Genomic DNA, 13,959 nt, shown 5'->3' on the forward strand with positions numbered 1-13,959 from the left:
TCTCTCGATAACTTTAATTATTTTCAGAAATCAATCAAATTAATGCTTCGATATCAATTATATAATTAAATTACTTTATTTATATCTATTCTAATATAATTCAAAGTGTTTATAAAATCTATTTTTATTTTAAAATAAAAGGTAAATAAAGAAAAATAAAGTATAATTAAAAATTAATAACACAATATAAATTAAATATAATAAAAATAACTAATTAAATAAAAATAATAATAATCCAAATAAAAGCCAACTACAAACAAGCTATAATGATTAGGTTGTCAATACATTTACTATTACGGATTAAAACACATAATTTTATTTGTTCAAATTTATGATATCCAAATGTTGTTACTTCTAAATGATTAATTAACATGCGAAATATAATTGTATTGAAGAAGACTGTCGTGCAGTCGAAACGTATACAGATGTAAAGTATTTTGAGTATGTGTTTTAATCCATAATATAATAAATGTATTGACAATCTAATCATTATAGCTCGTTTATAGTTGGCCTTTATTTAGATTATTTCAGTTATGTTTTGAAATTATACAAGCTAAATTGTTTTAAATTTATATGAAAATAATAATGATAATAATAATTAATTAATATAAATTATAATAATTAATTAATATAAATTATAATAATTAATTAATATAAATTATAATAATTAATTAATATAAATTATAATAATTAATTAATATAAATTATAATAATTAATTAATATAATTTCAGACATATGTCTATAATAAAAATAAATATATCTTCCAATATCTATTATTATTCAAATGTTCTAGAAAAATAATTATATAAGTCGTAAAAAAATTTAATATCTAAAAATAATTGTCAAGTATAATATCCTTAAATTACAAATTTAGTAGTCTTTACAATTTGGATTAGTACTGTTTGTACGTTAAGATAATATAAAATTTCGGAAATAATTAAATGTTTTTTTCTTCTAGTTGAAAACATGCAAATTCAACCATTGAATCAATTATTCAATAGCCCGCATAACAAAACTGCAGACTTCTGTACTTGCGTAGTCGAGCGTAAAACATTGGATATGGTCGATAAATGAGAAATAATAAAGAAAATTGCGATATATAAATACGAATTCTCTGTTAAACGGAATAGCAAATACTGTAGTAAACTTTAGAAAGATTATGTTTCGTTAGAATTTTCAAATTTTGTATTATTATTATAACTGAAATTTAGATTAAAATTGTACAAGTTGTACAATTGTAAATTATACCAAATAAAGAATATTCCTGCAACTTAAAATTGACTAATACAATTTTTTATTATTTATATTAATTGTTGTAGGTCGAATTTAGTTTTTAGGGAGCATTACTTTTATTACACAACTCACTGTAATTATTCTGTCCAAATAGAACCCTGCACATTTTATATAGAAATTGTTCCAATTAAATTCGCTAAAACTGAAATATAGTAATTTAGATGATGTTGATAAAAAAAACTCCAAGAGCACAGAGTCCGAAAATCAAAACTATAAAAAATAGATTGAATTGGAAGTGAGTGTCTTTGGAGTTAAAAAAATGCCGGTTTTTGAATGTAAGTTAATATTCCCGATAAATAAGTATGAAGTTTTATTGCAACTAGCTATAAAAATTATTCTAAACATATAATGTATTAAAATGTTATATTCAGATATTATATGATACTAATTTGCTGCGTATATTTTATTACCACGTTTATATGTGCTTTAAATAAAAGCCTTCTTGACAATGTGCGCATGCTTACAAATGATGTGATATTACGTGCTATAATTCAAAATCCGAGTATTACCATAAGCACGGCTATTAAAACTTGTATTACTAATTATTGTGGCTCGTGCCCATTTTTTAAATGCATTTATATGTGTGAAAACATGGCGAAATAAAGATAATTGTAAGATAATTAACTACATTAAAAGATGTGAAAATTTGAACAAGACCTTATCTCGATATTTTCGTATATACACAAATGACAGAAGAAATCTCTATCTCTCTAATAAATGATATCTATTCAGAATTAAAAAATTAGAAACATTATAAATATTGCAACATTCATATGTACAGCTATAGCTATAGCAGGGGAGAGATGTTCCATTTCTTATTATAATTTATATAAATATATATTATATTATTGCACATTACAATTACAATACAATAAAGTAATTATAATTACAATTACAATTACAATAAGTAATTAAGTACAATTAAATTGACAACTTTTTTTTTTAATTAAATTCTCATTAATTATTTTGCAAAGATCACCAAACTCATTTGTTGATGTATTGTTGCTCGTCATTTTGGGAGTAGTTAATTATACAGTCTAACTATTAATCTTGATTTTGCTAAGATCAAACAATCTCTTATTTGCATTTTTATTCATTATTCTTTTTCTCTAGTTTTCACATTTTTCTTCCGTGCACAATATAAAAGTGACATTATTTATCATGACGACATTTTCACTCTACGCATGCGTATCAGCAAGTAGTGAAAAAGATAGTGAGTTAATAGCGAGATAATATTAAGAGCATTAATTGTAGATGAACATTAATATACACAAATTTAATTTATTGTCAGAAGAAATTGCGACAGTGTAAACAAATGCGAAAGAGAAAAGGATAAAGAGATTGGTCCATATAAATATCACTGACGATATCAATAACTTACAGTATAGTTCAGATTATCACGTCTGGCAGTATTCAAAGAGAAGCAAAATGAAAGTTGTTGTGCTCATAGCTTGTATGTTGGTAAGTACAGAGCTATTTTAAAAAATAGATGTGATTTTCAAAAATCCCGAAAGTTTTTTTTATTTGATATAAAAACTATGTTAATCGCAGTATGTCCCTCTTGAAATAAAACAAGTTCAATGCAAAATGTAATTCTGAATAATCAATACTTTCGAATATCATGTAAGATTAAAATAAGTTATTATGAACTTCGAGACATATCTATTAATGATTCAAAGTTGCAATAAATTTAACAGTTTAATTATATAGAATGACTTAAATATATACATTTTTAATCATTCAGATCTTTTTATTATAAATAAAAGATAATTTTTGTTTCAAAATGTTATTTTTAAATGTTCTTTTTAAAAATGTCATATCTAAATATTCTCTGAGAAAGTACTAAAAGATAATATCGATTATTTTTTATTCTAGGCGTTAGTTGCCGGCGAAATATGTTCCATAAACGGAACAATATTTAGACAGTGGATGGAAGAATATAAAAAAGGACCGCCTATAATGCCGGAAGAAGATGGTAAAATATTGTTTATTATATTGCTTATTGTTGTAGTATTCTTAGTTTAATCGAATATAATTATGTGCGCAAAGCAAAGTTATAATATTCTTTGATAATAAAAAACCTTAAAATTTGCAACGCATGTATAAAATTATTATTGCAATGCATGCATAGAAATATATTTAATTACGTGATTCATAAACACATTTAATATATAAATTTTTAACAGAAAACAAAAAATATAATCTTCTATAAGACTCTTTCGATCAAAATATCTGCACTTCCTTTAGATTCGCGTATCCATTATAGTGCGCAGTTTGCGCGAAACTGATTCTCGTGCGAAGTATCGCGAGCGCGGGTCCGATGGTCATGTGACCAGTGGTCACATGACCAGTGGTCACATGACTATTGGCCACGTGACCATTGGTCACATGACCATCGGACCCGCGCTCGCGATATCTCGCACGAGAATCAGTTTCGCGCAAACCGCGCAGCGTGATGGATATATGGAGTATAAAGTCTCGCGCGAATCTAATGAAAACGTAGATATTTGATTACAAAAGATTCTTGTAGAAAATTTTATTTCTTCTTTGTATTTTCTGTTAAAGATTTAAATATATTAAATTTTTATGCGTTGCATAATTAATTAATATATTTTTATGCATTGATTGCAATAATGATTTTTGCATGCATGCGTCGCAATTTTTGAAATTTTATTATCAAAGAATAGGTAATATAACTTCGCTTTTCGTGCGTAATATTCGGTTAGATTAAACGAAATGATAATTATGTATATAATTATTATGTATATGATTAATTATGTATATAATTTTGATTTCTGAATTTTTATTATGTACCAGACAACACAAAAGCGCGCGCTTTGCACGCATTATTGATATTATTTTTATTTTTTGTTTTACAATTATCAAACTATTAATTTTCACGATGGAATTATTTTATGTTATTAATATAATACACAATGTTAATCGAGACAACCAGTCAGCATCGCGGAAAAGCAGCAACAATTGCTACTTTTCCGCGATAATCGACTTTGCCTGCCTTTTTAGAAAGGAATCATCTGCAAACTTAGTTATTTAATTTCAAACTATTGTTAAACATATTACGAAATTTGTCATTTCAGAAATGTTTAATCAACTCTATTATGCGGCCGATAAAGGGGGATTAGTACGTACATTTGATTTTATAATAAATATGTAATTATACATTTATGCTGTTCATATACAATATACATATATACTTTTGAAAGCTAAATTTCCCTTTTTTCAATAAATTGACGTTCCAAGATTATAATAATTTTTAATTCTATGTATCCTTTCAAAGATTTTAGCGATTATTTATTTTTTTTATTAAAAAATTGGCAAGTAAAAATTTGAATAACTTTTGAATGAACAATAGACGACCGCTAAAATTTGTTAAAGATTACTCATAATTTTGATGTCTACGTCAAGATTATAAAATAAAAGAAAATGTTAAATATTTTGAAATCTTATGAAATATTAAATTGAATGTTAATATTCATCAAAAATTTATAATTTTCAAATTGATTTTTAAATTTATTTCAGATCGATAAAGATAAGAAAATGATCAATCTTTCAAAGACTTTACAATTTTGTGTATGTCTCGTCTCTGATCAAGAAAACCGAAACAAGTGCAATATTAATACTTACTTTTGCGACGCTAAAGGTAACCGAAAATCATTATGCTAATTATTGTTACAATATTATTATTACATATATTATATCAATAAACTACATGCATATTATTTTTATTTTTATACTCGTATGTTGTATCGATAATTGATATATCATGTAGATTAATTTTTTTATCTCTTAAAAAAACAAATAAATCAATAAACATTAATTTTTTTACTATATCTTCCGGATACGAATTTAAATGTTTTTTGTGTTTTCACAATTAGTAATCTCTCAATAACTCAATAACTCTGTATAATTATATCTGTCAAAATCAATCAAATTAATGATTTAACATCAAATAACTTAATATGTATCTATTGCAATATCTATTATAATATAATTTAAAATATTATATAAATTTATAAAACTTATTAAATTAATTTTCAGAAAGCAAAAAAAAATGTTAACAATAAAATAATTATCAATAATAATAATATAATTAACAATAAATATAGATTAAAATATTTTAATATTTTAAAATAAAAGATTTGAATAAAACTGAAATAATTAAAAATTAATATATATATATATATATATATATATATATATATATATATATTGTATATATACATACACATATATAGTAGAAATAAATCTTCTAAAATCTATTATTTAAGTGTTCCCAAAAAATATTTATATGTATATCTAAAAAATTTAATATCTACAAAAAATAAAAATAATTGTTATCAATTAACATTCTTAAATTATAAATTTAAATAGTTTTTATACAATTATTGTATTAATACTATATATTAAGACAATATACGTTAAGGTAATAAAACTTCGAGAAAAATAAAATGTTTTTTGTTCTAGTTGCAGAAGTAATTAAGCATGCCATTAGCTTAAAAAAACCCGATGTGATCAAACTCTTCATACAATGCGTAGTAGATTGTAAGACGCTAGATCTTGTCGATAAATAGAAATAAGAAAGACGAAAACTACAATACATCTTTTATATAGATAAAAAATTCTTCGTTAAACGCAATTTATCTGAATAGCAAATACTATAACATACTTTAGAGTTTTAGAGAGATCATGTCTTGTTACAAGTTTCTTTTGAATGTAATATCTTATTTTAACCGATTTAGAATTATATAAAATATATAATAATTGTACAGTAAATCAAATAAAAAATATTCCTGAAATTTATATTAAATAAAAGACAATTCTATTTTATCTATTATTGGCTTTATTTATGTAGAATTTAGTTTTTAAGAAACACTTGCTTGTGTGATATCACACACATCTCTATGTGAATATTGTAATTACTGTAAAAAATTTCAAAAACGGGTTTAATAATTTTATTGAATGCACGCAAATATTCAAACTGCTATTAAACTGCTCATAGTGTGTTTTATAATTTGTATTAAGATTTTTAACATATGTTAATCAAAAAATATAATTTACCTAGTAATGCAAAAAAAGAAACTAATATTGTAGTAATCGACGATTGATAATAATATTAATTACGTTTTTTGATATCAAATACAAAATAAAAGTACAAAATAAAATAAAAATTGTAATAGTAAAATCTATGTTATTCAAATTAAAATATTTGCTGAAGTAGATTTGCGAATTAAAACGTTTTATTACTTGCAGAAATCACTTTTTTAAATATATAAAATATAATAAAATATAATAATAATAATAAATTTATTTATATATGCAAAATAGTAAAAAATAAATAATAAAAAAGTTATAAAATTAATGTCCAACTAACTGTACAAATTATGTTAAGAACAATGTTCTAAAATATAATATTCAAACATAATATTCGAACATTATGATACTTATCTGCTGCGTATATTTCGTTATCGTATTTAATCACGTGCATTAAACAAGAGGCTTGTTAACAATTTACGCACATACGCACTTGTGTCAAGATAGTGTCTTACATTTTTTAATTCAGAATCTGGATATTAAAATAGAGTACACAGCTATTAAAATTTTAATTATCGATTAATACGTCCATAATTGCGTTTTTAAATTATTTATATTAAAATTATCAAGATAAAGCTATAAAATTTGAAGTAAATTGATAATATGCTCAATATAATCTTGCCTTCATGCTTTTTATACACATTATGCTGATAAGAAAAATTTTTTTCTCTTTCTTCAACAGACAAAGCTATATACATTTCAAATAAAAAATATTACACACATATCATGTAAATCTTATAACACTTATATAATACATATATCACGTGTTTCTGAATATAACAAAAAATGTGTTGATGCAGTTTTTAAATTGTGATTATAATGCATTAATAATGACAGAAAAACTGATTAGAAATCCTCGAAAACTGAGAAAAATTATTAAGAGATCTATAATAGCGACTTGTGTACTAATCAAGTTAATTCAATAATATAATTTGCCAGATATCGATAATATGCAATAAATTATAAAACATGTAATTTTTTTGAAGGAATTTAAAAAAAAAATTTTAAATATACAAAAAATTGTCTTAAGAAACAAATTCGTGTTCAATTTTTTTTCATTATTAATATATTTTCTTTAAATATTAAAAGATTTGTTCATTCCTTCAAAATAAAAAAAATTGCTTTTTTAACATTATCTTTTTTTTATTTGAATTATTATTTCACATATCAAATTTTAAATATCAAAATTTGTAATACAATTGAGTTTTCCAATTAAATATATTTTTCTTATTTTTTTAATAGTTTCATAAATAAATAAATTTTTTGCATTTCTTACCTAATTTAAAAATTTTCATTTATACGCGTATCTATATTTAACTTCTTTAATGCTTTTATGAAGTGTATAGAAGCATGTAATTTTGCAAATACTCATGCGTAAAGTGACACTTTTTTTTATTATCAAGATATTCGTACTCTACACGTGCATGCAAATTAGTGAGGAGAGTAATGGGGAGAAACGCAGAAAACATTATTGAGAATATGAATGTTAAATATACAAAAATTTACATCATCATACAAAAATTTAATCGGCCAGAGAATTTACGGCAATGTAAACAAATGCGAAAGAAAAGAGGGTAATAAATTTTTCCACTTGATGGACTATGCAATATATAAATACCGCTCACAGAATCAAATGGTTCACAGTACAGCAAAGATTGTTAACGTTTTGCTCATCCATTCGTAAAAACAAAAAAAAATGAAAACTCTCCTACTCGTTGTTTGTATATTGGTAAGTACTTTTGTAATTAATAGAATTTATACATTTTATGACAAATTTTAAAAATTATAATAATGTATATATGTGATATAATAAAAGGCCAACTTAACGAGCTTATATGCTAATAATTGAAAAATTTTTGTTTATTAATTTACGTCATACTATACAAAAGTTACGATAAACGTTTCGACTGTACGACAGTCTTTCTCAATATCTTAATAATATGTTAAAAAATTAATTTAGTCATTTCGACATCATAAATAAATACAACAATTATAAGATTATATGACGAACGCAGTACAAAATTCATGATTGTTGGCATGAGTTAGAGCGTCAGATGCTGTTATATTATGTAACGACACTGTGAACAAATTAATATATCCGCTCAAATATTACAATACATTTAGATTTTTAATAAATAGTATTAACTTACTTTTTTGTCAACGAACATAACACCTTTGTTAAAAAATTATTTCTTTTTACTTAACATAATCACAATGTGTACTTTTTTAAAAAACAAATCGATATCTGTATCTTACAATGTCGGCGCGCTGTATATATACCCAATTTTTAAGATGACGTAGACAATTTTTTTAGAATATCATAATAAGAACCGTCAAGACGTTCGGTGTCCTTTTTTAGGTTGATACTGTTGTTTTCTTCTTTAATATATATCATTTCTGATATCAACCTTTTATAATAATTCTTTTCATAATCTAGGATTTTTGTGTCGTTCCAATTGAAATTGTGTGTAAATTTTACAATATGATCAGAAACCACCGAGTGTCTTGCTGAATCTAATCTAATATTATTTTTATGTTCATTTACTCTTGTACCTAATTGTCTTTTCGTCTGTCCTACATATGTAGCATCACAATTATTACACGAAATCTTATATATGACCCCCGAATTATTTTGGAGCTTATCTCTGTCTTTTTGCGTTTTTATGACTCTGTTTAATTTCTTTAGACATCTGTATCCTACTGTTATATTTGATTTCTTTAATTCTGATGCTACTAGTTCCGAGATTCTTTCAATATAAGGTATCGCTATGAATTTTTTATTATTGTCATTATTTATGATTTCGTTATTTATATCTTGAGTCATTTCTTTGTTTAATCTATTAACAATAAGGAACTTCAGTCTATTATTGATTTCTGAGAAAATGAGATCAAGAGGATAACTATTGCTCAATAAAATATCTATGATTAATGTTAAATTTTTACTATGAAAACGGGGATGTGATAATAATATTGACCGGTCTACTAAATTATATATTACACTTTTTTTGTGGCATATAGGATGATTTGAATGATATGAGAGTGTTCTACCCGAAAATGTTTTTTTCTGAAACCAATCTATGTATATTATGTTATTTATAATTTTGAGTGAGATATCTAAAAAACTTATGCTACGGTTATCCTCTCTTTCTATTGTGAATTTTAATCTATCGTGACAATCATTAAATTTTTCTACTAGATATGTGACTTGATCTTCCGGCAAGCAAAGCAAGATATCATCGACGTAGCGATAGTAAAACCTTATATTAACCTTTATAGTTTCAAGAATCCTAGTTTCTATATCTTGCATGACAATATCAGCAATAATTGGAGATAAAGGCGATCCCATAGGAGTTCCATGTATTTGTTTATAGATCGTTTCGTTGAATGTGAAGTACGTTGAAGTCAAAATAAATTTAATTACATTAACAAACTCATTTTTGTCTATTGATGTGTGGTTTTCAATGTAATGCCATCTATTATTTATGCTGTCTATTGCAAGGTCCACAGGAACATTTGTGAACAACGATATCACATCCAAAGATACGATTGTTTCATTGTTATTTAATTTAAGATCAGACAAAGCGTTGCACAATTCAAAACTATTGTTAACATGACTTTTGCCTTTGGGTAAACTTGTCACTAAAATGTTGTGTAAATATGCAGCTAAATGATGTAGTGCTGTATTGACCGATGATACTATTACTCTGAATGGAACATTTTCCTTGTGAATTTTGGGCAAGCCATATGCTTTAGGAAGCACTGAATCACTGGAACTTAAACAATAATAGTCTTTTTTTGTGATCCATTCATTTTTTAACCATTGTTTTAAATTTTTGTTAAGGTCTTTTTCTATTTTTATTATTGGATTGTTTTTGATTGTCATATAATTATCTTTGTCATTTAATAATTCTTCAACTTTGTCTATATAAAATTCTTTGGTCATTGCTACGGTCGTGTTTCCCTTGTCTGCTCTTGTGAAAATGATGCTGGGATTTTGTTTACAACTGTATATGTTTAAAATTTTTGAATAATGTAAATAATTTAAATAATTAAAAATTTTTAAGTAATTAAAAATTTCCATGTTCTTTTTGTATCTTCAATTTTATTTTCTTATTACTTATATATACATTACATTATAAACCATATAAACGCTGAATAATTTTGTTAATCTCATGTAGTATACATTATAAATAAATAAAATAATATCTATTTTAATAATTTATATATTTTTTATAATGTAGATTATAGCTCTTTATAGCCTATTACTAATCTTTGTTTAATTTATATTTTTTTATTTTTTTCTTATTGTTCTTCAAATTTTTATAAATGATTGTTTTTTAAAAAAAAGTTATCATTCATTATTATTAAAATATCTTCAAAGAACATTCCTATATTAAGTTATTAAAATTATCAAAATTACTTCATGCTTATATTATCTAATTCTTAGTTATTCACACAAATATTTCAGATTTTTAGTCTGTTTTCGAAGAGAACATTTAACATAGTTTTGTTTCAAAAGACATGTAATTTTTCAAAGCGTTTGCAACATTTAAACTACATTTTTTATAAAAATTATATGTTTTCTATCTAGATTTTTATAAAATATACTCAAGCATATCCAATAGTTTAGGATTGATTGAATTATAAAATCGTTCAAAAACTAGATTAAAAGTTGGAATACGTAATTTTACGAGAAATACATCGAAATGTTCACATAATTCTAATTTTCAAATTATTTAGTATAGTAAGAAATACGTTGTTTTATTTAAAAAATAATTTACTTTAAATAAAAGTGCTTATTTAAATAAATAAAACTTACTCGTATGTTTAAAATAATATTTTAAAAAATTCCGAAAACTCTTTTATTTGTCATAAAACCGTGCTAATCACAGTATGTTTCTCTCGAAATAAAAGAGGCTTAAAGCAAAGTGTGTTTTTGTATAATCAGTATTTTCTCGAACATAATCGCATAAAAGGATTAAAATAAGTCACCATGTTATAACGTGCATATTTGTTGGCAAACTAAATTTCAACTTTAAGAATTTGATCGTACAGAATAATAAAAAATATACACATTTTTTAATCATTTTTATTATAAATTTTAGAAAAAATATTACTCTCTTTTAAAGTATAATTTTTAAATGTATATTTAAAAAAATTTTTCAATATGATTATTTCGAATTTCAGACAATCGCTCATGCCGAATTAACCTTACGAAAAATTTTCATGGATCATGTACAAGAGTGTCGAAAAGGATTGCCGATACAAACTAGAGATGAGAGTGAGTATGGATTATCAAATAGTAATATTACACACAGATATTTGTATCTTTGTAAAAGATAATTCAGAGAAGGTAAAACTGAATAAACTATAAAATAGATATATTAACTGCAAATTTAAGCATTTTGTCTCAACATTGACATTTCTAATTGTATTATAAAATTTGTAATTTTAGGAAGACGCGATGTTGGTTTGATTTTCTGTGCGGCGAAAAAAGTTGGCGGAGTATGTATATTTATATATAATATTATGATTTTGTTTTAAAAACCAAACTATCCTTTTTCCAATAAAATTGACGTTAACAAATGTTATCAAAATCACGATTCTAACGTTATTTCCAAAGATTTTAGCTCATTGTGTATTTATTAAAAAAATTATTATACAAATAAAACTCAAGTATTTGAATGTCCCAGAGTAAATAAGAAGATAAAAAATAATGATCGTAGTTTTCGTTGAACTATCACATTAGAATTTTTAGAAAATTTCTCTTCTTGAAAACAGAGTATAATATTTTAGTATAAAAACAAATGTTAAATTTATATTTCAGATCGACGAAAAAAATAAATTCGTTAGAGAAAAAGTTCTATCAAATTGCGCAGATATTATTTCATCCGATCCGGTTAAAATACAGAAGTGCAAAGATATCTGTAACACATGCATTGATGAAGGTAACCAATATACATATTACTAATCAAAACTAATTAATTTAATGCCTCAGCATCAACTTCAAACTCAAACTCAATGTTTACACACATTTTTATAATTTTATATATATAATTTACAAATTAATTATTTTGTTCAAAGAGAGAAAAAGATTAACACAGAAAAAAATTATAAAAAATATGAAATAAATTAAGCATTCAAAAATTTTAAAAACAGTAATTGAAGAAAACAATTAGAAATTCATATATGTTATTGCAAAAAATATTAATTTTTCATAACAATATCTAGTTTTCAAGATGTACACAAGAAATGCAAAATAATATTTAAAAAATTTGTTAATCGTACCAAAGTTTATTTAATATATATATATATATATATATAAAAGTAAAAATAATTATAAAAAAATCTTCTATTATTTTTTCTCATAATATAAATTAGTATTGTATTAATTAAAATTATATGATAATTCAAAATAAAATTTTAAATATTATCTTCTTTTCCAGGACTTAAAGTTCCAGGAAGCAATTTAATAAAGACCGTTAAAAGCATACAATGTGCAATATCATTCGGCTTAATGGCACTTATGGACGAATATTGAAAGAAAAATTATAGGATCTTTATTAAACACATTTCGTCTAAATGGCAGATTTTTCTATCAATTTTGAGACAATTTCTTAACTAAAAATATCAAAGAAATCATATTTTATCGCAATGTTTATCATCTAATCTTTATTTTATAATATATCAACCTAAATAAAACTTCGTATAAACATATATTAAAACAAACTAAATAAAAATTGTTTCTAAAGCTAATCAAAAGATCAAAAATTATTATATTTAATAATTTTCTTTGTTACTTTGTGTGGAACGCAGCTTTAAAAAGCGCTTTATTTTTTGAAGCTATGATATCTTGATATTTTTAATTAAAACAATTAATTTAAAATAATAAAAAATTTACTATACAAAAGAAATGTGTTTATAATGTTTAAATCTCTTGTATAATATCAATCATAAAAATTAAAAATTTAATTTTGAATTTCAATATTTCATTTTGCGTCGTTTTTTTAGAAATTTTGGATATACAAGCTGCCTTTTGTTGATAAATTGTAATTAATTTGCTGCGCAGATAATTAAATAAATTGTGGCAACCAATACTTGTATAAAATATTTTCCCACAAATCCGAACTTTATATTTTATACAGTAAAAGGACAAATATATTCAAAGAAAAGTAAGTTTTAAAAAATTACAGAAAAATTAAACTATTTCGATATTGTAAATAATAAAAATATATATCTTTTATTTCTCTATATATACATAATACTTATTATTTAATACTTTTCATTTATGAGAAAAGTAAAAAAAATTATAATTAATTAAAAAGTGGTCTTATATTCACGAAATCAAAGTAATTAGCATGTAATGTATATATATATATATATATATAACAACAAAACATTCTTACACATATATTCTCATATCTAATATATAACATAAAAAATAAAAATATTTGATAAATCATTACAGTTTTCTAACTATATTACTTTATCCTTTTACGGGAAATATTCTAAATATAATCGATCTGTATGGAAAATTTAATGTGAGTAGTAAA

At 23.5% G+C, this 13,959-nt stretch overlaps 3 protein-coding genes and 1 long non-coding RNA gene across 4 annotated transcripts in view; 3 read left to right on the plus strand and 1 right to left on the minus strand.

Annotated features, from left to right (window-relative positions):
- Positions 1–1,278, plus strand: part of LOC114944335 (uncharacterized) — a 4,926-nt gene extending 3,648 nt beyond the window's left edge. The window contains exon 4 of the long non-coding RNA XR_014926264.1: positions 960–1,278. This is a non-coding gene — a long non-coding RNA (uncharacterized LOC114944335). The remainder of the gene's footprint in view (positions 1–959) is intronic.
- Positions 1–13,959, minus strand: part of spri (Src homology 2 domain-containing protein sprint) — a 152,989-nt gene that overhangs the window by 112,055 nt on the left and 26,975 nt on the right.
- LOC114944334 (uncharacterized) lies at positions 2,341–6,142 on the plus strand. Its single transcript, XM_029320227.2, has 5 exons — positions 2,341–2,755; positions 3,170–3,269; positions 4,393–4,436; positions 4,835–4,955; positions 5,780–6,142. The coding sequence occupies exons 1-5, from the start codon at positions 2,723–2,725 to the stop codon at positions 5,884–5,886; spliced, it is 405 nt and encodes a 134-aa protein (XP_029176060.2). The 5' UTR covers positions 2,341–2,722; the 3' UTR covers positions 5,887–6,142.
- LOC114944336 (venom allergen 2-like) lies at positions 8,049–13,240 on the plus strand. Its single transcript, XM_029320231.2, has 5 exons — positions 8,049–8,135; positions 11,594–11,687; positions 11,862–11,911; positions 12,234–12,354; positions 12,853–13,240. The coding sequence occupies exons 1-5, from the start codon at positions 8,103–8,105 to the stop codon at positions 12,945–12,947; spliced, it is 393 nt and encodes a 130-aa protein (XP_029176064.1). The 5' UTR covers positions 8,049–8,102; the 3' UTR covers positions 12,948–13,240.

The sequence above is a fragment of the Nylanderia fulva genome, unplaced genomic scaffold, assembly GCF_048542155.1.
Source record: "Nylanderia fulva isolate GAGA-0341 unplaced genomic scaffold, ASM4854215v1 Scaffold8, whole genome shotgun sequence".
Classification (NCBI taxonomy): domain Eukaryota; kingdom Metazoa; phylum Arthropoda; class Insecta; order Hymenoptera; family Formicidae; genus Nylanderia; species Nylanderia fulva.

What these genes read in the sequence shown, in the direction of transcription:
- LOC114944334 (XM_029320227.2), top strand. Translation starts at nt 2,723, where the DNA reads ATGAAAGTTGTTGTGCTCATAGCTTGTATGTTG. An exon ending in TATAATGCCGGAAGAAGATG is followed by an intron (nt 3,270 to 4,392) that starts GTAAAATATTGT and finishes TTGTCATTTCAG; the next exon opens with AAATGTTTAATCAACTCTAT. An exon ending in CGGCCGATAAAGGGGGATTA is followed by an intron (nt 4,437 to 4,834) that starts GTACGTACATTT and finishes AATTTATTTCAG; the next exon opens with ATCGATAAAGATAAGAAAAT.
- LOC114944336 (XM_029320231.2), top strand. Translation starts at nt 8,103, where the DNA reads ATGAAAACTCTCCTACTCGTTGTTTGTATATTG. An exon ending in GATACAAACTAGAGATGAGA is followed by an intron (nt 11,688 to 11,861) that starts GTGAGTATGGAT and finishes TTGTAATTTTAG; the next exon opens with GAAGACGCGATGTTGGTTTG. An exon ending in CGGCGAAAAAAGTTGGCGGA is followed by an intron (nt 11,912 to 12,233) that starts GTATGTATATTT and finishes TTTATATTTCAG; the next exon opens with ATCGACGAAAAAAATAAATT.